The sequence below is a fragment of the Orcinus orca genome, chromosome 16, assembly GCF_937001465.1.
Source record: "Orcinus orca chromosome 16, mOrcOrc1.1, whole genome shotgun sequence".
In the NCBI taxonomy this organism is placed as follows: Eukaryota; Metazoa; Chordata; class Mammalia; order Artiodactyla; family Delphinidae; genus Orcinus; species Orcinus orca.
In genome coordinates, this window is record NC_064574.1 from 83,037,204 (window position 1) to 83,056,830 (window position 19,627).

The 19,627-nt window shown below is 44.2% G+C and overlaps 2 protein-coding genes and 1 long non-coding RNA gene across 6 annotated transcripts in view; 1 reads left to right on the top strand and 2 right to left on the bottom strand.

Annotated features, from left to right (window-relative positions):
• RSPH10B (radial spoke head 10 homolog B) overlaps positions 1 to 19,550 on the bottom strand; it is a 39,697-nt gene extending 20,147 nt beyond the window's left edge. For 2 of the 4 annotated variants that reach the window (XM_033426625.2, XM_033426626.2), the window contains exons 1-7: positions 17,570 to 19,550; positions 15,029 to 15,104; positions 11,923 to 11,991; positions 9,910 to 10,083; positions 8,218 to 8,303; positions 7,394 to 7,514; positions 410 to 586 (exon numbers count right to left, since the gene is read on the bottom strand). In XM_033426625.2, the coding sequence (XP_033282516.1) occupies positions 410 to 586; positions 7,394 to 7,514; positions 8,218 to 8,303; positions 9,910 to 10,083; positions 11,923 to 11,991; positions 15,029 to 15,104; positions 17,570 to 17,844 (978 nt within the window). In that variant the 5' untranslated portion in view covers positions 17,845 to 19,550. The remainder of the gene's footprint in view (positions 1 to 409; positions 587 to 7,393; positions 7,515 to 8,217; positions 8,304 to 9,909; positions 10,084 to 11,922; positions 11,992 to 15,028; positions 15,105 to 17,569) is intronic. The other 2 variants (XM_033426624.2, XM_033426623.2) reach the window with 2 other exon arrangements.
• LOC117200965 (uncharacterized) lies at positions 982 to 4,170 on the bottom strand. The gene is made up of 2 exons (XR_004482818.2): positions 1,400 to 4,170; positions 982 to 1,167 (listed from the first exon to the last, which is right to left on the bottom strand). It is a non-coding gene; the product is annotated as an uncharacterized LOC117200965 (long non-coding RNA).
• LOC101271755 (peroxiredoxin-1-like) lies at positions 4,391 to 5,436 on the top strand. The gene has a single exon (XM_033426628.2). The coding sequence runs from the start codon at positions 4,438 to 4,440 to the stop codon at positions 5,035 to 5,037; it is 600 nt and encodes a 199-aa protein (XP_033282519.1). The 5' UTR covers positions 4,391 to 4,437; the 3' UTR covers positions 5,038 to 5,436.
• Positions 19,551 to 19,627: the final 77 nt, after the last annotated feature.

The window sequence follows — 19,627 nt, forward strand, 5'->3', positions numbered from 1 at the left end:
CTGGAACCACAGCAGCCATCTTGCAGTCATAAGGGAGGGCAGCATAACTGTGAAGCTGACATGGTAGGAGACATGGATGGATGGAGGAGAAACCCCGACGTCATGGAGCTGCTGAATCAAACCAACACTGAAACCCACATTATTCTTTATCATTTATGGAAGATTAAGCTAGATTTTCTGTTACTTGCAACCAAAACTACCCTAACATACACAAACACACACCAGACTAATTAAATAACCTCTAAATACAAAGGAAATTGATATGTTAGAAGTTATTTTAAAAGTTATGTAATCATCTTAACAAAACAGTAAGTTATCCTATGCAAAATGGATAATGCACTTTACTAGACAGAGAATGACATGCCTTTACATAACCTTTAAAATGTACTCTTCACAGGTCTGTACTCACCATGCCATGTTTTTTATTGGCAACCCATTCTCCCTCATACATGGCTCCACTGGCATAGTAGAACTTTCCATAGCCATGACGGTATCCATTCACAAACTCTCCCACATATTCATTTCTCAGAGGATACTGGGAGTAGGGGATTCTCTTTAGAAACCATGTGTGTGTGCCAAAACCATTCTGAAAAGAAAGCAAACTTCCATGAGAAATGCTCAAAGTGTTTCCTCTTTTTACCCAAATCCATTTAAAATTAGGTATGAATCAAATCCAGGGACTCATGTGAAGGGGCAAGGAGCGTGCGTGATGGAGTCTCACAAACTTGGGTTCAGCCTCAGCTCAGTCATTTACAAACCAGCCCTTTGACATAAGGCTAATTAGTTCTGCCCTCTGGGTCTCATCTATAAAGGGAAATAACACCTACCACAGGTTGGATGTAATCATTGAAAACAGTGTATATAAAGTGCCTGGCTTAATATTATTTTAAATTTTAATTACTTTTAACATATAGATTGATAGAAATATTCCCTCCTCAATCCCACATTCCAGAGGTAACTACTAGTTGGGTTTGAAATTCATCTCTGTTCTTCCCAGGCACATACAATCATACTTAATCAACATATTACATACATATATAAAGACATACACAATTTTTTCAACAATGGAATGTTTCTATATATACACCATTCTTTTTTTTTTTTTTAACCCTATCTGACTTTATTCATTGTTATACAAGCTTACACAGCTTGGATATATATACCATTCTGTAAATTCTGGGTATATACTGAAGAGAAATGAAAGCAGGGAATCGAACAAACAATGTGTACACTCATGTTCATAGCAACATTTGCTACAGCCGAAAGGTGGAAGCAACCCAAGTGTCTGTTGAGGAATGAATAAACAAAATGTGGTCCATCCATACAACGGAATACGATTCAGCCTCAAAAAGGAAGGAAATTCTGACACATGCTTACAGCATGGATGAACCTTGAAGACAGTACGCTAAGTGAAATAGGCTATTCACGAAAGGACAAATACTATATGATTTTACTTAGATGAGGTATCTAGAAGAGTCACATTCACAGAGACAGACAGTAGAATGGTGGGTGCCAGGGGCTGGGGGGAGGGGGAAGTGGGGAGTTATTGTTTAATAGGTACAGAGTCTCAATTTTGCAAGGTGAAAAGAATTCTGTGGATGGATGGCGGTGACGGCTGAACACTGTGAATGTACTTAACACTGAACTATATACACTTAAAAATGGTTAAGATGGTAAGTTATACGTGTATTTTACCACCATTAAAATTAAAAAGAAGAAAACAAAGTTGGAGTGGCCATATTCATGTCAGAAAAAGTAGAGCTCAGAGAAATAAAAATCACCAGGGTTCAAGAATGACATTATAAAATTATAAAAAGGGTCAACTCACCAGGAACACATAACAATCCTAAATGTGTATACACGTAACAACAAGCTGTCAAAATATACGAAGCAAAAACTGATAGATCTGAAAGGAGAAACAGACAAATCCACAACTACACTTGGATACTTAAACATGCTTCTCTCAGAAATGGATAGAAAAAGTTGACAAAAAATGAGTAATGATATAGAAGATCTGAACAACACTATCAACCAACTTGATCTAACTGACATCTATAGAAAACTCCACTCAACAAAATCAGAAATACACATCACATTCACCAAGATAGACCAAAATAAACCTCAACATACTGAAACGAAATGCAATTATAGACAGTATGTTCTCTGACCACAGTGGAATTAAACATACACAAAAAACAACAGAAACGTATCTGAGAAAATACCCAAATATCTGAAAATTAAACAACATACTTCAAAATAATTTATAGGCCAAAGAGGAAGTCATGGGGAAATTAGAAAATATTTTGAACTGAACAAAACTTAAAAAACATGATATATCAAAATAAGTGGGATACAGATAAAGCAGTGCTAAGAGGAAAAATTGTAGTATTAAATGTTTATATTAGGAAAAAAGAAATGTCTCAAATCAATAGAGCATCCATACAACTCTAGGAAAAGAGCAAATTAAACCCAAAGCATGCAGAAGGGAGGTAATAACAAGAATAGATATCAGTTATTTTGAAAAACATCAAAGAAAACAAAACTAAAACTGGCTCTTTGATCATTTTAATGAAATTGATACATCTCTAGCAAGACTGATGAAGGAGAGAGAAAGCACAAATTACTAATAGTAGAAGAAAGAGGGACCATCACTATCGATCCTATATATATTAAAAGAATAAGGTAATGTTATAAACAACCTTGTGCCAATAACATTAACTATTTCTATGAAGCAAGCAAACTCCTTCAGTATAACACAAACTTCCACAGCTTACTTAAGAAGAAATAGATAACCTGAATAGCACCTTATTTACTAAAGAAATTGGTTTTATAGTTAATATGTAGTTAATTTAATCATCCCACAGACAACTCCAGGCCCAGAAGGCTTCACTGGCATATTCAACTATATGGCTAAGGAAGAGATAATGCCAATGCTACAAACTTCCAAAAAATTAAAGAGAACACTTCCCAATTCATTTGATGAAGCTGACATTACCCTGATTACTACAAGCTGACAAGATGTTATAAGGAAATAATACTACAGATCAATATTCCTCATGAACATGGACACAAAAATTCTCAACAAAATATTAGGAAATTAAACCCAGCAAGATATAAAAAGGATAATATCATCATGACCAAGTTGGGTTTGTCCCAGGAATGCAAGATTGGCTCAACATTTGAAAATCAATTAATCTAACTCAACCAATCAATAGACCAGAGAAGAAAAACCACATGATCATCAGACTGGAGGCGGAAAAAGCACTAGACAAAATTCAACATCTATTCATGATGAAAACTGTTAAGCAAATTAAGAATGAAAAAGTGCTTCCTCGGGGCTTCCCTGGTGGCGCAGTGGTTGAGAATCTGCCTGCCAATGCAGGGGACACGGGTTCGAGCCCTGGTCTGGGACGATCCCACATGCCGCGGAGCAACTGGGCCCGTGAGCTACAACTACTGAGCCTGCGTGTCTGGAGCCCGTGCTCCGCAACAAGAGAGGCCGCGACAGTGAGAGGCCCGCGCACCGCGATGAAGAGTGGCCCCCGCTCGCCACAACTAGAGAGAGCCCTCGCGCAGAAACGAAGACCCAGCACAGCCAAAAAATTAATTAATTAATTTTAAAAAAAAGTGCTTCCTCAACCTGATAAAGGGTAGCTACAAAAAACCTACAGCTAACATCATGCTTGATGAGAGACTGAATTCTTTCACACTAAGATCAGGAACAATGTGAGGATGTCCACTCCCTCCGCTCCTAGTCAATATCACAGGATATCCTGGAGGTCTTAGCCAGTGCAATAAAGCAAGGGAAAAAAATGGCATACAGATTAGAAAGAAACATGGAGTTGACTGTATTTGCAGGCATGGTTATCTAGATGAAAAAGTCCTAAAGAGTCTACAAAAAAGCGACTAGAACTATCATGTGAGTTTAGCAAGGTCCCCGATTAGTAAGTTAATATATAAGATGTCCTCAGAAAATCCTAGCTATATAAACTATATAAAATTAACCATAGAAAGCTTTCCTTTCCTCTGCAGGAAATACATAGCTATTTATTTATTTATTTATTTATTTATTTTTGGCTGTGCTGGGTCTTCATTGCTGCGCGCAGGTTTTCTCTAGTTGCGGTGAGCAGGGGCTACTCTTCCTTGTGGTGCGCAGGCTTCTCATTGCGGTGGCTTCTCGTTGCAGAGCACAGCTCTAGGCACGCGGGCTTCAGTAGTTGTGGCTCGCAGGCTCTGTAGTTGTGGCACACAGGTTTAGTTGCTCCGCGGCATGTGGGATCTTCCTGGACCAGGGCTCGAACATGTGTCCCCTGCATTAGCAGGTGGATTCCTAACCACTGCGCCACCAGGGAAGCCCAGTACATAGCTTGTAAAATGTAAATAGTGTGTGTGCTTCCTGACTGTCCTTTGTGGTTTGTGAGAAGTGCTGATTGCAATATGTCTTCAGGAAATGCCAAAATTGGGCCCCATGCCCCCCACTTCAAAGCAACTGCTGTAATGCCAGATGGTCAGTTAAAAGATATCAGCCTATCTGACTACAAAGGAAAATATATTGTGTTCTTCTTTTACCCTCTTGACTTCAGCTTTGTGCGCCCCACGGAGATCACTGCTTTCAGTGACAGGGCAGAAGAATTTAAGAAACTCAAATGCCAAGTGATTGGTGCTTCTGTGGATTCTCACTTCTGTCTCCTGTCATGCATCATCACACCCAAGAAACAAGGAGGACTGGGACCCATGAACATTCCCTTGATATCAGACCCCAAGCGCACCACTGCTCAGGACTATGGGGTCTTAAAGGCCGATGAAGGCATCTCACTCAGGGGTCCTTTTATTATTGATGATAAAGGTATCCTTCGACAGATCACCATAAATGACCTTCCTGTTGGCCGTTCTGTGGAGGAGACACTGAGACTAGTTCAGGCCTTCCAGTTTACTGACAAACATGGGGAAGTGTGCGCAGCTGGCTGGAAGCCTGGCCGTGATACCATCGAGCCTGATGTGCAGAAGAGCAAAGAATATTTCTCTAAGCAGAAGTGAGCGCTGGGCCATTTTAGGGCCAGGCTGCAGTAGGTGGCCATGAGAACAAAACCTCTTTTGTACTACTGTCATGCTTAAAACACAAGACTTTACACTCAGCCCAGATGTGGTGTGGGACAGGACAGGCCCTTCCTGCAGGGCTTGGGGAGGCCAGCCTTTCTTCCTCTGGAGGGAACAGCCTGAGCTGTATTATGGGGCAGGCAAACTGATGTGTATGGTAGTAGGGTATCACTTTTGGTCTTTTGTAGCTTTATTAAACTTGAGCTGAGACCTTTTTGATTCTTCATTTTAGGTGGACATTAGCCTTTGAGTGGAAGAGGAATTTACTTTTTGCTTTCCCCTCTTTAGGGGAAAATGAGGTGTGAGAGTGCCTCAGAATCAGGAAATTATACTGAGGGGAAATGCCAAGTAGATACAGGGAATGGACCTTGAAGCAAGGTGTTTCATTTCACCGTATCTGGAGAAGAGCAAGGCCTACTACAGTACTGGCCAAGGCACTGCAATTTACGCTATAGGCTGGGTTGCAAGTTAAGAGCCCAGTGAGATTACTGGCATTTACTTTTACACTACTGGGAGGGCTGTATGAAAACCTGAAGCTTGGCCTCTTCTGAGAAATGCCTGGTACTGGTTCTGTAAAAAGATCAGAGTTAAGAGGCTTCAGTGCCTTTAGAACTAAAAGGGGGAGGGGGAGACGAACACAGCGCTGGTGTTCATAGGGGAGGCTGTCTGTGTCAAAAGCACGGTGCTGAGCATCTCTTGGCTTCCCTGGGTTTCTATCCTTGATTTAAGGGTAGTTCTTATCCTCATATCATTGTCCTGAGGGAGGGTTGTCAGTGGGGCAAAGGTGGATTCCTCCTGGGCTCTTGAGGCTAGGGCAGATTCAGGACTGAGAATCCTTCTGTATAACACGTGGTGCCCTTCTAGACACCTTCCAGACACGGCTGCCCCAGCCTACCTACCCCTCCAGTATTCAGACAAGCCAGAACTACGAGCGGTGGTATGGGATTCCCGGGGCCTTTAATAATAGCTTATTATATGCCGGGCACTATTTCGTATTTATTCAGTCTCCATAAGAACCCTCTGAGGCAGGCACCTTTATTTAGGGGACAGTTGCTTCTTAAGCCCTGTCACCGGTAGCATCTGGAAGCACTGCAGAGAAATGGGAACAGGTAATAATCCCAGATCCCAAGGCAGCTGGCAAGTCTGCATCTGCTTTGGTCTCTTGACCAAACTTCAAATTTGAGCCTTGTTATCTTCATTTAAGATCTCTACTATAATTCTTTATCAAAAATGATCACCTTGTACCCAATAAAACCTTGTCTAGCCAAATAAGTCCAAAAAACTAAATAAATAAAATGTAAATAATAGTCTCAGCCCTCCCAAGAGTCACGTGACTTATGAATTTGCCAATGGAAAAACCTCGCTTGGGTGGGAGACCTCTAGAGAAAACTAAATACTAATAAAATAGCACTTAAAAAAAAAAGGTCAATTTAGCCATAAAAAGAATGAAATAATGCCATCTGCAGCCACATGGATAGATCTGGAGATTATCATACTAAGTGAAGTAAGTCAGAAAGAGAAAGACACCCTATGATATTACTTGTATGTGGAATCTAAAATACGACACAAGGGAACGTATCTACAAAACAAAAACAGACTCACAGACACAGAGAACAGACTTATGGTTGCCAAGGGGGAGGGGAGGGCGGAGAGGGACGGATTGGGAGTTTGGGATGAGCAGATGCGAACTATTATATACAGAATGGATAAACAACCAGATCGTACTGTAAGGCGCGGGGAACTATATTCAATATCCTGTGAGAAACCATATGGAAAAGAATATGAAAAAGAACATATATACATGTGTAACTGCATCACTTTGCTGTAGAGCAGAAATTAACACAACAGTGTAAATCAACTATATGTCAACAAAATATATATTTTTAAAAAAGGCTGATTTAGGGCTTCCCTGGTGGCGCAGTGGTTGAGAGTCCGCCTGCCAATGCAGGGGACACGGGTTCATGTCCCGGTCCGGGAAGATCCCACATGCCGCGGAGCAGCTGGGCCCGTGAGCCGTGGCCGCTGAGCCTGCGCGTCCGGAGCCTGTGCTCCGCGGTGGGAGAGGCCACAACAGTGAGAGGCCCGCGTACCGAAAAAAATAAAATAAAAGAAAATAAAAATAATAAAAAGGCTGATTTAGACAAGTAATCATAATGTGAGTTTGTGAGTTTCTAAATTTAACACAGCTTGAATTTCAGATTACCGTGCAATACCCTACACCAAATACTTCATGGGCTGAGGATCAGCAGAGCCCCCACCTCTGGGTGTATTCCGCTCAAACCAGCTAGCACAGTACCTGGGCCCCCTGCTCCCAATGACCCGTGTACTCTTCGTTAGTTGTCAGCCACCTCATCCGGCCTTCCCCATGACGCATGTTGTTCTCCCACTGACCTTCATATATATTTCCAGATTTGTAACTAGGACAAACAAAAATTAAAAACAACCAGTTATCTCACGTACAACATTTACCTTTAAGACTTTCTTAAACTTTCTCCCTAAATACCTCTGAAGAAATCCAATCCTTGTGCCCATACAATCTTCCCTGTATTTAAATTCAATGAATAGGCATGTGGTCCATATGAACAATCATCTGGGTGGGGGGGGGATGGACAGAATAAATCACTTTGTAAAAACTTCTGATTACTTAATAAGGTGACAGTGGGTAAGATTAGTGTTTATAATCTTTTTAAGTAACTCCCTATAGTATTATGATTGGTTAATATTTTGCTCCCAAGTATTTTAATCCTTAAAATATTTGGCTCCCTCAGCTCGATCTAAAATCAAGTCGATATGTCAATATCCCTCAGAAAATACGAAACGAACAATGGAGACCCGTGATTAATATAGAAAACAAAGGGAGGCAGTTTCTATGTATAATAAAGTGAAACAGTATGATTAGCCATCATATTTAATATGGTGTTTTTCTAAATTTTCCGAAGAATACTTCATCCCTGTTGAGATTATATTGGGGTTAATTTAAATATTCCACCCTGCTTATATAGAAAACGTGTTCTCTGTAAGTTCTGCACCTTATCTTTAAATAGCCTATGTGAAAGTTATTTGGGCCCAAGAACGCTTTTCGCCAACACCCCAAACATGGGGGGGGCGGCGGATACCTACCGCCTTATCCCCCAGCCCTTTCTGACGTTGTGCACCCAGTCTCCCTCGTACCAAGAGGTACCCTCTTGATCGTAACAAATGCAGCCCTAGAACAAAGAATAGCATTTTTTTAATAAAATCATCAAGTCTTATAAAACAAATGCTTTTTTAAAGGTAAAGGTTAAAATGTATGATTTTAAGGAGTCTAAATGATGCAGAAAATGTCATCCTTAGGTAAGACATATAACCCGTGTTATGTTTCTGGTTTGTGATTAAGAATACTGTAAAGTGCCCCCCAAGTGAGAATGAGATCACAAATCAGTTACCCCTGAATAGCAAAGTGTCACATACGGGATGAAACGACTACATCCATCACACTCAGTATATTCAGTAATTATTTGTCAAATAAGTACCTAAAGAAATCCTATTTTGTCGTCTCCTAAAGTGAAGAGTAGTACCTTCCTTATAACTGAAGCTCACTCTCTTTTACGTACCAAAACCAGTTTGTTTTATCCATTTTGACGTCTTACTTTACTGCCTCTGAGCGTAAGTGAACACGGCATAATTTTTCTTTGATGATTCCTTTAAGGGAGTGGGAGTAGCCACTGTGCAAAGCATTTGGATCTACGGTAAATGGCCTGAAATTGCTTGTTTATTCACTGGTTTATTTCTGTGTGTGTGTGTGATTTTTCCATCTTCTTCCTCATTATCACGCTAACTTGTTCCTTCTCGCAGCCATCCTGGTGCCTCTATATAGAAGTCACCATCCCCAACTCCCCCAAATATCTGAACTGACCTGCTCTGAGCTAAAAGACAAAAAAACAGAATGCAGAACACAAGGGAACAGTCTAAATCTGAGTAAGGTGATAATTATGAAGATAGACTTTTTCTTTTGACATTTTCTAAAAACAGTGCTACAGTATTTTATCATCCTATATAAAAGTGAGACAATAGTACCAAAAACAGCAACCTCGCTTCAAAGTACCTATAACCTACATTGCTGGTGAGAGTGTAAACTGGTTTAGCCAGCACGGAAAACAGTTTGGTGGTCCTTCAAAATGCTAAACATCAAGTTACCGTAGGACCCAGCAATTCCACCCCTAGGTATATACCCAAAAGAACTAAAAACAAGTACTCAAATAAACCTTTGCACTCACAGTCATAGCAGCACTATTCACAGTAGCCAAAAGATGGAAACAGCCCACATGTCCATCACTGGATGGATGGATAAACAAAATGTGGTCCATCCATACAATGGAATATTACTCAGCTGTGAAAAAGGAACGAACTACCCACAACACGGATGAGCCTCAAAAACATGATACTCAGTGAAAGAAGCCAGGCACAAAAGGTCACATATTGTCTGATTCCATTTATACAAAATATTCAGAATAGGTAAACCCATAGCGTGAGAAAGCTGATCGGTGGTTGCCCAGGGCTGGGGAGGTGGGGAGTAACTGCCTAATGGGTATGGGGTTTCATTTGGGGATGATGAGAATGTTTGGGGACTAGATAGAGGTGGTGGTAGCACAATACTGTGAATGTACTAAATGCCACTGAATGGTTCACTGTAAAATGGTTAATTTCACGTGATGTGAATTTCACCTCATTAAAAAAAAAAGTGAATATACCCTTCACAGCCCCCCCCACCTCCTGCTCTCTGTGTTTGCACATCCCATTCACAGCCGGGGGTCGCGTGGCTGCCTCACCCACCTTGCCGTATCTCTTGCCGTGGCACCAGTGGCCGATGTAGCACACGGGCAGCGTGCTGCACTTGAACATGCCAAATCCGTGTCTTATGCCGTTGACCACTTCTCCTTCGTAGGTGCTGCCATCCGGCCACGTGTAGATGCCACGGTTCATGGGGATGTTTTTCACAAAGTCCCCCTAGGCCAAAATGGTCATCAGTGTGGCAGAAAGAAGGCAGTGGAGAGATCCCTCGTCTTGTGGGTTGCTGGAGATGCGGATACCACGCCGGTCTCTCCTCCCTTGGAAACGGTTGAATACCCCCTCCAGCCCCCACCCCCCTCCTCCCGTCTCTACACATCCCATCCTCCCACACCTGGTCCCTCCACCGGACAGAAGCCCAGGCGGAATGAGCTATCGGGAAAGCTGTGTGCAGACGAAGCTCGAAGAAGCCAGCAGGTGACGTGGTACAGGGGTGGCTCCCAAGCCTGGCCTTGAGAATTTTGGATTCTGGAACCCGCCTTGGAGGCGGCTAATTCACTGGGTTCCAGTGTCACCCCCAGGAGATGCTGACGATTAGCCAGGCTCAGGGATCACTGGTGGAAACCCTAATATACTGCAGACACACCAGCCAACCTCCTGCCCCAGGATGAGCGGCCAGCATGCGGTGCCCCCCACACCTCAGCCCAGAGGCATCGGGTTCTTTTCCAGGAACATGAACTCCTGAAGGCGAGGGCCCAGCAGAGGTCCCAAGAGGCCAGCCAACCTCCCAGAGGATGCTTCTGTGAGAGCCTGAATCCTGCCCATAAACCCTCCCCTGACTGGGTGTTTGTGTGTCTGTGATGGGGGTGGGTCTGTGTCTGCAAGAATGAGCCCCACCTGACCTTCCAGAGCTGATGAACCAGAGGTCCAGGCCAGGAGGCGGGGCTTGGGGGCAGCGGGGAGTTTCCCAGGAAAGATTGGCCTGAAACGGCAGTCGGGACACAATCCTCTGGCCGCCCTGGACCTCGGCTGTTCTCTCCGCTCCGTGACAATGAAGGTGGACCCTCCCCTCGCTCTTCCCCAGCCTCATCTCCCACTGCCCAGTCCACTTAGCTGCCCACCTGGCCCAAACGTGCCTCTTTCCCTAACCTGGCTGTTGTTTGCATGTGAGCCTTATATCCCCTGCTTTAAATACTTTCATTACGACTTAGGAACACCATCGCGTTAGCAGCTCTGCAACTGTGATTTTCAGGGCAGCGTTTCAGGCCCACACGCACTGTAGAGGCACCGGTCTAAAAATACGCATTCCCTAACCCGGCAAGACCGTTAAGTGAGGCCCAAACGCAGCACAAGCTGCCAGTAGAGATAGCTACATCTGAGTGAGTGGGTATGGTTTGGTCTCTAGAGAAAAAAGGTACAGAAGAGAGTGTATAACAAACTATTTACAGGGCTCCCCTGGTGGCACAGGGGTTAAGAATCCGCCTGCCAGTGCAGAGAACACGGGTTCGAGCCCTGGTCCAGGAAGATCCCACATGCCGTGGAGCAACTAAGCCCGTGCGCCACAACTACTGAGCTTGCGCTCTAGAACCCGCGAGCCACAACTACTGAGCCTGCGTGCCACAACTACTGAAGCCTGCATGCCTAGAGCCCGTGCTCCGCAAGGAGAGAAGCCACCACAATGAGAAGCCCGCGTACCGCAACGAAGAGTAGCCCCCGCTCACCGCAACTAGAGAAAGCCCACGCGCAGCAACGAAGACCCAACGCAGCCAAAAATAAATAAAATTAAATCTTTAAAAAAAAATAAACTATTTGTGTTTGCAAAAAAATGGGAGAGGCTGAAGAATACCTCTAGAATATACAAACGAAACTGGAAACTGGTGACAATTTACAGAGGGTCCTGCGGTAACAACTAACTTGTCACCTCTGTTCTTTGGTTCTATGGATTTTTTTTTAACCCATGTGCTGAGTTACTTTTATGAAACTAGTATGTTTAATTGTGGGAACCTGACCATTAAATCACATAATTCACTTAGAACTATAACATACTATACGCTTTACCTCATATTTCAATCCATCAGCCCAGACGTAAGTCCCCCGTCCATGCATGAGTCCTTCTGAAAACATACCCTTTGAAACAGAGCAACAAAGCGTTAGGCCCAATCTTGATTTACAAAACTGCCACCCAGGGATTCAGCTTTTAAAATGGAAACAAGTTCGACAAATATGCTTGTCCAGTGTTCAGCTGGGAGCTGGCAACACACTGGCGTCTATCCTGTTCTAAAAAGGATCTGAGTAGGAGTCCAAAAAAACCCAGTTCCCTAAAACTGGCACTAGGCGGTGCTCCGCAGTTGTTAAAACTGAGCTGTAAATTCAGGCTTCCTCACCTAATTAAGCTGTTGGAAAACTCTAGAGTTCAAAAGAACTCATATGCTTTGGGCTTTGCATTTCAAAGTTTAAGGGTCTTTTGAAAATTATTTAGACTAGATTAAAACCATTATCTGGATATCAGAAATTATGACATTTGTCAACGTCACACTTTGTTTTCCCTTACTGGGAATTATCAGAACGTGTGAGCGTGTGTGTGTATTGACACAAACACAAGTATACATAATGTACGGTTGTCCATATCATTCACTTAAAGTATCTATTGTTAATGTATAGGAACTAGTTGTTAAAAACTTGACACACCTGAATGTCGCAATGCAGCAGAGAAAACGCGTATAACATTACACCCAGTCCTTCCTCGGAATCACTTCTTTAGAGGAGGTGGTGAGCTCAGGGGTTGATGACTGGAGAGAACCGAGAATCTATGTAAACAGTGCCCTGACGCAGTGGTTCTAGACTCGACTGTGCATCAGAGCCACCGGGGTGGGGGGAGGTGAAAGCACAGATGACTGGGCCCGCCCTGCACGCTGGAGATCCTGATTCATCACCAGCTCTGGGCTGGGGCCCAAGAATTTGTCCTCTGCACAAATTCCCAGGTGCTGCTGCTGGTCCCTGGGAACATGCTTTAAGAAGCACTGCCTTAACTTCACTAGCGAGAAGGTCCGTTATATCATCCATCCAGGTGAACCTAGCCGCACATCAGGCAGGGCTGGCGCTCAGGGAAACTGGGGGCAGCCAGAGAGCTTCCAACTGCAGGCTGAGGCTCTCGTCTGGATTATGGAATCAATCGTGGTCGCAAGAAGCAGAGTTTTGTTTTGTTTGAGTATTGATAGAACAGAAGGGATCGCGCTTCATCCACACGGGAAGGGCAAGTGTTTCGTGAAATGTTTGTTTTCAAGTTTTCTCTTTAGGAAATTGCGATCTAAACATGTGACCAACGCAGGTCTGACCCCTGTGGGTCGTGGGGCTACTGGGTCGTTCCACTGGGTCTGCCTCCTTCACCGTTTAAAGGAGATCCAACTGATGATGGCTTTCAATCGCAAGAATCTGAGTCTAAGGAAAATATGCAAAGTTTACAAAGCAGGTAGCTGGCAGCGAGGAAGGGGGCTCCTCCAGAAATAAAGGGGTGTTTGCCTCTCATTAGGGGGAAGGGCAAGGCTGCCTGGCCAGGCTTGAGCTACCAGGTGACTGCATACCTGAGGACACCCAGGGTTAGCAGGAGCTGTGATCACATCCTCAGCAGCCCAGGAGGGGTTTATCCCATGTGGTCAAGCACTAGGTATCTTTGAATGGTATACACACTGGTGCCTTGTAGAAGTACCACAGCGGTGAAGGAAGATTCTCATCGGGATAAAGAAACACTACAAAGGCCAGAACTGGCAGAGGCCAGAGGGACAGTCATTTTAATGAGTATCATCCAGTCATAATAAATGGCATGGGGTTTTTTTTTGTTTTGTTTTGTTTTGTTTTTGGCCAGCTGCATGGCTTGTGGTATCTTAGTTCCCCGACCAGGGACTGAACCCAGGCCCTCAACAGTGAAAGTGCAGAGTCCTAACCACTGGACCACCAGGGAATTCCCATAAATGGCATTTTTAAGAGCTTTTATAACACAGGAAAATGAACATGTTATGTTAATGGGAAAAATCAGGATACTGAAACCTGTGCCTTTTGACCTCAACTACAAAAATCTGTTCCTATAACAAGCACACGTTTCCTGGATAATCTGAACAAACGGATGAATGACTACTGCCACTGTAGCATCATTGATAAAGACAAAAAATGAAAACACCCCAAAAGTATCTAATAATTATGGCATAGCTCTGAATGGTAAATTAGAGCACTGTGTAATATTTTAAATAATTATGGAAGAGGGAATGGGAATTTAGTGCTTAATGGGAACAGGGTTTCAGTGTGGGATGATGAAAAAATTCTGCAGATGACGGTGGTGATGGTTGTTCAACAATGTAAATGTACTTAATGCCACTGAAACTAACACTTAAAAATGGTAAGTTTAACATACATTTTATCACAAACAAACTTTTAAGTTATGGAAACCATACATTAATACAGCAATGTATTCATAACTGAAAAAAAATTCAAGGTGTTATCTACAAAATTAATATGTCCATGTAAAAACACTGATCCATCCATTCAAGAAATAAAAGAAGGGGGCTTCCCTGGTGGCGCAGTGGTTGAGAGTCCGCCTGCCGATGCAGGGGACATGGTTCGTGCCCCGGTCCGGGAAGATCCCACATGCCGCGGAGCGGCTAGGCCCGTGAGCCATGGCCACTGAGCCTGCGCGTCCAGAGCCTGTGCTCCGCAATGGGAGAGGCCACCAAAATAAATAAATAAATAAAAGAGGAACTTCCCTGGTGGTCCAATGGTTAAGACCCTGCACTTCCACTGCAGGGGGCATGGGTTCCATCCCTGGTCAGGGTACAAGCCACGTGCCCATCCCCCCCCCCCAAAAAAAGACACAGCAAATTGAAAACATTTATGGCAAAAGGATGCTGGGATTTTTACTCTTTGTTTTTTACTTTAGAGACCTTAATGTTGTTTGTACAAAATAAAACTTGGCAAAAGGAAAAAATCTAAAATGACTACTTTGTACTAAAGTAGTCATGTTTTTACCTTAAAATATGTACTCAGGGTTCAAACTAAAATCAGCATCAAGTACTTCCAATTTCTTTTGAGGAATCAGTGGACTTTCTGAAGATGCAAATCTAAAATTATCACCCTGCACTGTCTGCCCTGCCCAGTCCCAAAAGGTATAACTCACGTGGTAGGTACAGCCTCCTTGAAAGATGGCAAAGCCTTCTCCCTCATACAGTCCACGGACTTTTTCCCCTTCGTAGCTACAGTGAAACAAAGCTCAAGGCAATGAATCATGTGAGCACACCTCAGTGACTGTGTGTTAAAGTACGTAATGAACATCAATGAAAAAGTACAAATACCTCACATTCACTCAACAAGCATTCCCCGCCGAGGACCATTGTGTGCCTGCCCCCTTCTAAGTACCAGGGCTGCAACTGTGAACAAGTTCCTGCCCTTGGGAGTTTATGGTTCAAAGAGGAGAGACAGTAAAAAGGAAACAAATGAACAAGATAATTCTAGATCACGTTCAGTTTTTGTGAAAGATATGATCAGGGAATGTGATCAGGAGTAAGGAGACGGCTACTTATAACAAAGAACCTGGAGAAGAAGAGGATCCCCAGGAAGAGGAAACAGCAAGTGCAAAGGCCCTGAGGCAGGAAAGAGCCTGCCGGCTCAAGTTCAGCTGCACAGCTGGACCACACTGAGTAGGTGAGCAATGGATGGGAGGGAGACCAGGGGAAGAGGAGGCTGGGCTGTGATAAAGACTTGCTATAAAATCGAAAAGCTCTAAGAGGAATCATGAGAGGGTTTTAAGAGGTGGGTTGGACAAGACCAGATTTACGTCTTAAAAAGATCACTCCAGCTGCCGTGGAGAACGGACTGTGTGTGGGGGGAAGCTAACTGCTGGGATGGAGTAGTGAGAGGGGAGAGAGATGGAGGCGTATGGAATATTCTGGACAATTTTCTGTCTGGGGTGATGAAAACATTCTGAAAATGGGTAGTGGGGATTGTTGCATGACATGGTGAGTGTATTTAATGCCTCTGGATTTATACTTAAAATGGTTAAAATAGTACATTTTATGCTATGTGTATTTTACTATGATAATATTTTTAAGATATATTCCGGACATAGAACCAACAGGGCTTGCTGACGTGCTGCCTTTGGGGAACGGAGGTACCGAGAACAGCACCCAGATTTTTAGTTCAGCACCGAATGGATAACGTGTGATGTGTCACCTAGCTTGCCTCTAGGCTCTGAGGTAAGTGAGGTGGAAAACAAATGGACCTGTGACAGCTATGACCACACTGGGATTATTCCAAGAATCCAAGGAAGGGTAAACATTAGAATACCTATAAATATAATTCATGATATCGGCAAATCAAAGAAGAAAAACCATGTTTATATCAAGATGCCAGAAAAGTATGATAACATTCAGCAATCATTTTTTAAAAATTCTAATTAATGGCAGTCACTATGGAAAACAGTATGGAGGTCCTTAAAAAAACTAAAAATACAGCTACCATATGATCCAGCAACCCCACTCTTGGGCATATATCCAGAAAAGACAGAAATTCTAATTCAAAAAGATACATGTACCCCCATGTTCATAGCAGCACTGTACACAACAGTCAAGCCAGGGAGGCAACCTGTGTGACCACTAGGCTGTTGGCAATGACAGAAGCTGACGTCCGAGACTAGGTTGTGAAAGACACCGAGGCTCCCAAAGCTTGCTCGCTCTCGATCACTCCCCAGGGAAGCCAGCTGCCATGCCGGCAGGACATTCAAGCAGCCCTGCGGAGACAGCCCATGCGATGAGGAACTGAGACTGACGGCCACCCCAGGGAGCCACTGCGAAAGACTGTCCAGCCGGTCAAGCCTTTAGACGAACCCTGGTTGACATCTTCGCTGAACCTCATGAGATCCTAACCCAGTACCATCCAGCATCCAGCAAAGCTGCTGCCAGACTCCCGAGCCCCATAAACGACGTGATATTTATTGCTTTAAGTGTCATGTTTTGGGGTAACTTGTTACATAGATAATTAATACAAGGAGTGATGTAAACCAAGTCAGCATTAGGAAGGTAAATCTATGAGGCGTGGGGAGAGAGGCTAGAAGCAGGGACTCTTGAGGAAGTGAGTCCAATGGCCCAAGCAAGAGGTATGAAGACAAGTCTGTGCGTAGCGAAAAGGATGAATGAGAGAAGCACGGAGGAAAAAGAAACACAAAAGGCAGGGGTAGGGAAGAGATTAGTTCTGTGACTTGGAGCTTGGATGCCCTGATAGAAACAGGGACCAAGGGAGGAGCCAAAGGCTGCGAGAGAAACAGCAACGTTTAGAGGAACCTTCTAAGGTGCGAATACTCATTTATTTCCCCCCATTAAGAACCTGAGGCTCAGAAAGGTTCGGCGATGGGGTTGATGTCCTAGAGCTAAGACTCAAATCCAGATCATGGTACTTCAAGTCCTGCAGTCTTTGCGTTGAGACACAGAAAGTTTGAAGTCCAGTGGACGATGTCCACTAGGGAGGTAAAAATCTGAACCTAAAACTCTTGGAGAGAGAACAGTGCTAAAGACATTGATGTTTACCATCGTCTAGGGAGACGGAAGTAAAGCTACAGTAAGAGATTATCAAGAGACAGAGAACAGAGAGCATGAAAGTCGTAGAAAAGGGAGCATGGACGATGCAGCTCATTAAAATCACCTTTCAAAAGCAAAAAAAAAATCACCTTTCTACTATGAGTTTGGTCAGAATGGGCTCTTCATACTGGGTGGTATCTTCATACTGGGTGGTATCTTCATTCCGCAGATCATCATTTTTGCACTCTCTCTCGAGTTCTGGTTCTTTGAGCTGCATGTCCAATGGTGGCACAGCACCTGGGGGCATATCTTGCCTAGCAGCATTGCCATCTTGTTTGGGAAACTCTGTATGATCGGAGACAGACGAGGGAGAGCAGGCCAACTTATCCCCTTTTTTATCTGCTCTTTTCTTTTCTTTCACCATTGCCTTTAGAAGACCTAAGGTTTGCTTTATATAGGTAAGTATCAAATGACTCCTTTGGTTGAAAGCTGTTTGTTTCAAGGCGTTGATGAGTTTTACCTGACAAATAAAAATTATGTCTCGTTTTACAACCCCAATGTCATTATCACTCTTTTCCTACAGCCTGAAAAATTAATTACAAGTATCGAGTCTCACCAGTTTATAAAAATATTACTTCAATATTGCATTGGTTGCTTCCTAAAATTTTTAAAATTGGAACCACCATCTACCACTTCTTTCCAAATAGTGCTCCAGTAAGAAGAGCAATCCTGTGTGTGAAAAATACCGACTTAACCTCTGAAATCTTACATGCCACCAGTTCGTACTTTAAAAGCCCGTCTCTTCGTGTGTCAGCATGGCAAAGTGCTCATGAGCTGCACTGCCCCTTCCCAGCTGTTACCTGAGGTCCTTCTGCTTCAGCTGTCAAACAGGAATAACAGCACCTTGGTCTGGTTATAAGGATGAGATGAGGCACAAAATCCCTACGGATCAGACAGTGTGCACAATCAATAATGAAGTGATTATTTTTTCACTTTCCTGTTTTTGAACTTGAAATCATCGGCTACCTACTCCCTAGGACAGCACTGCCAGGGTCAAGCAAAAAATCTTGTGCTAATTATTTGCCCAAGGTCTTAGAGCTGAGGCACAGGGCTCCAAAGCCACAGTTTCTGTGGCCTTCCCAAACTGGCCCCACTGAAGACACCCCGGTGCATCGAGCAGGACGCACAGGTGAGTCCCGGAGTGCAAGGCAAGGTCATGTCCGTCGCGGCGCAACCACGGCCTGGGACCCCGGGACCCCGCGGGGCACTCACCTCGCTGGGGACGCCGTGGGACTCTGCCAATCCCAGACGGAAGCGGCGCGGCGACCTGATCCTGCCGGTCTCCAGGCAACCGCAGGCCCCGCCCCGCTCTTAAACGGGCCGCCGAGCGTGCTCAGCCCTTAAAGCAGAGCGCTGAAGCTTGAAGCACCTGACCAGGGTTTTCCCAGCTCTACTAATTGCCGCGCCCGAGGCCTCGCTCACTAGAATAACTCAGGTGTTACTTTTTCATTATGGCCCTAAACGAATTACCCCAAACTTAGTGGCTTAAAGCAACACAAGTTTATCATCTCACAGTTCTGTAAGTTAGGAAACCACCAGGACTGGTTCCTTTGGCGGCTCCAGGGGAGAATCTATGTCCTTGCCTTTTCCAGTTTCTAGAGGCCGCCTTCCTCCATCTTCGAAATTAGCAACGTTCCTCTCTCTGGCTCAGCTGGGAAAAGTTCTCCACTTTTCAGAAGCCACGGGCTAGACGGGGCCCACCCAGCCAACCCAGGGTACTCGCCCCATCTCACCACCCTTCCCTTACTCACCTGCGGAGCCCCTTGGCCACATAGAGCAGGTTTTCAAGGGTTCTGGGATGAGGACAGGTGGTCTCTGGGGCAGGCCTGCCTCCCACAAACCCCGATATGCGGAGTTCTTGCAAATATTAAATCTTTCGGACAGGTCCACCCGTGCAGTGCTTGCACAAGTGGCAATGACCATTACTTGACTGTCTCCTTACACCTAAGGAATTCTAAGTTTGCAAATGGAAGGAAGCCCACTGTCTGGGCAGAGAGGTCGAGAGCAGGGTGTGGGTGGGAGGCCCACACTGGGCCCTGTACCCCAACCGCCATCTGGACCCCGCAGAGGGCATTTTTACTTCCATTTCTAGCAGAGTTCAAATGGGACGAGACTCCATGAAAAACCATTTGACAACACACAGGGAT

What these genes read in the sequence shown, in the direction of transcription:
- LOC101271755 (XM_033426628.2), top strand. Translation starts at nt 4,438, where the DNA reads ATGTCTTCAGGAAATGCCAAAATTGGGCCCCATGCCCCCCACTTCAAA.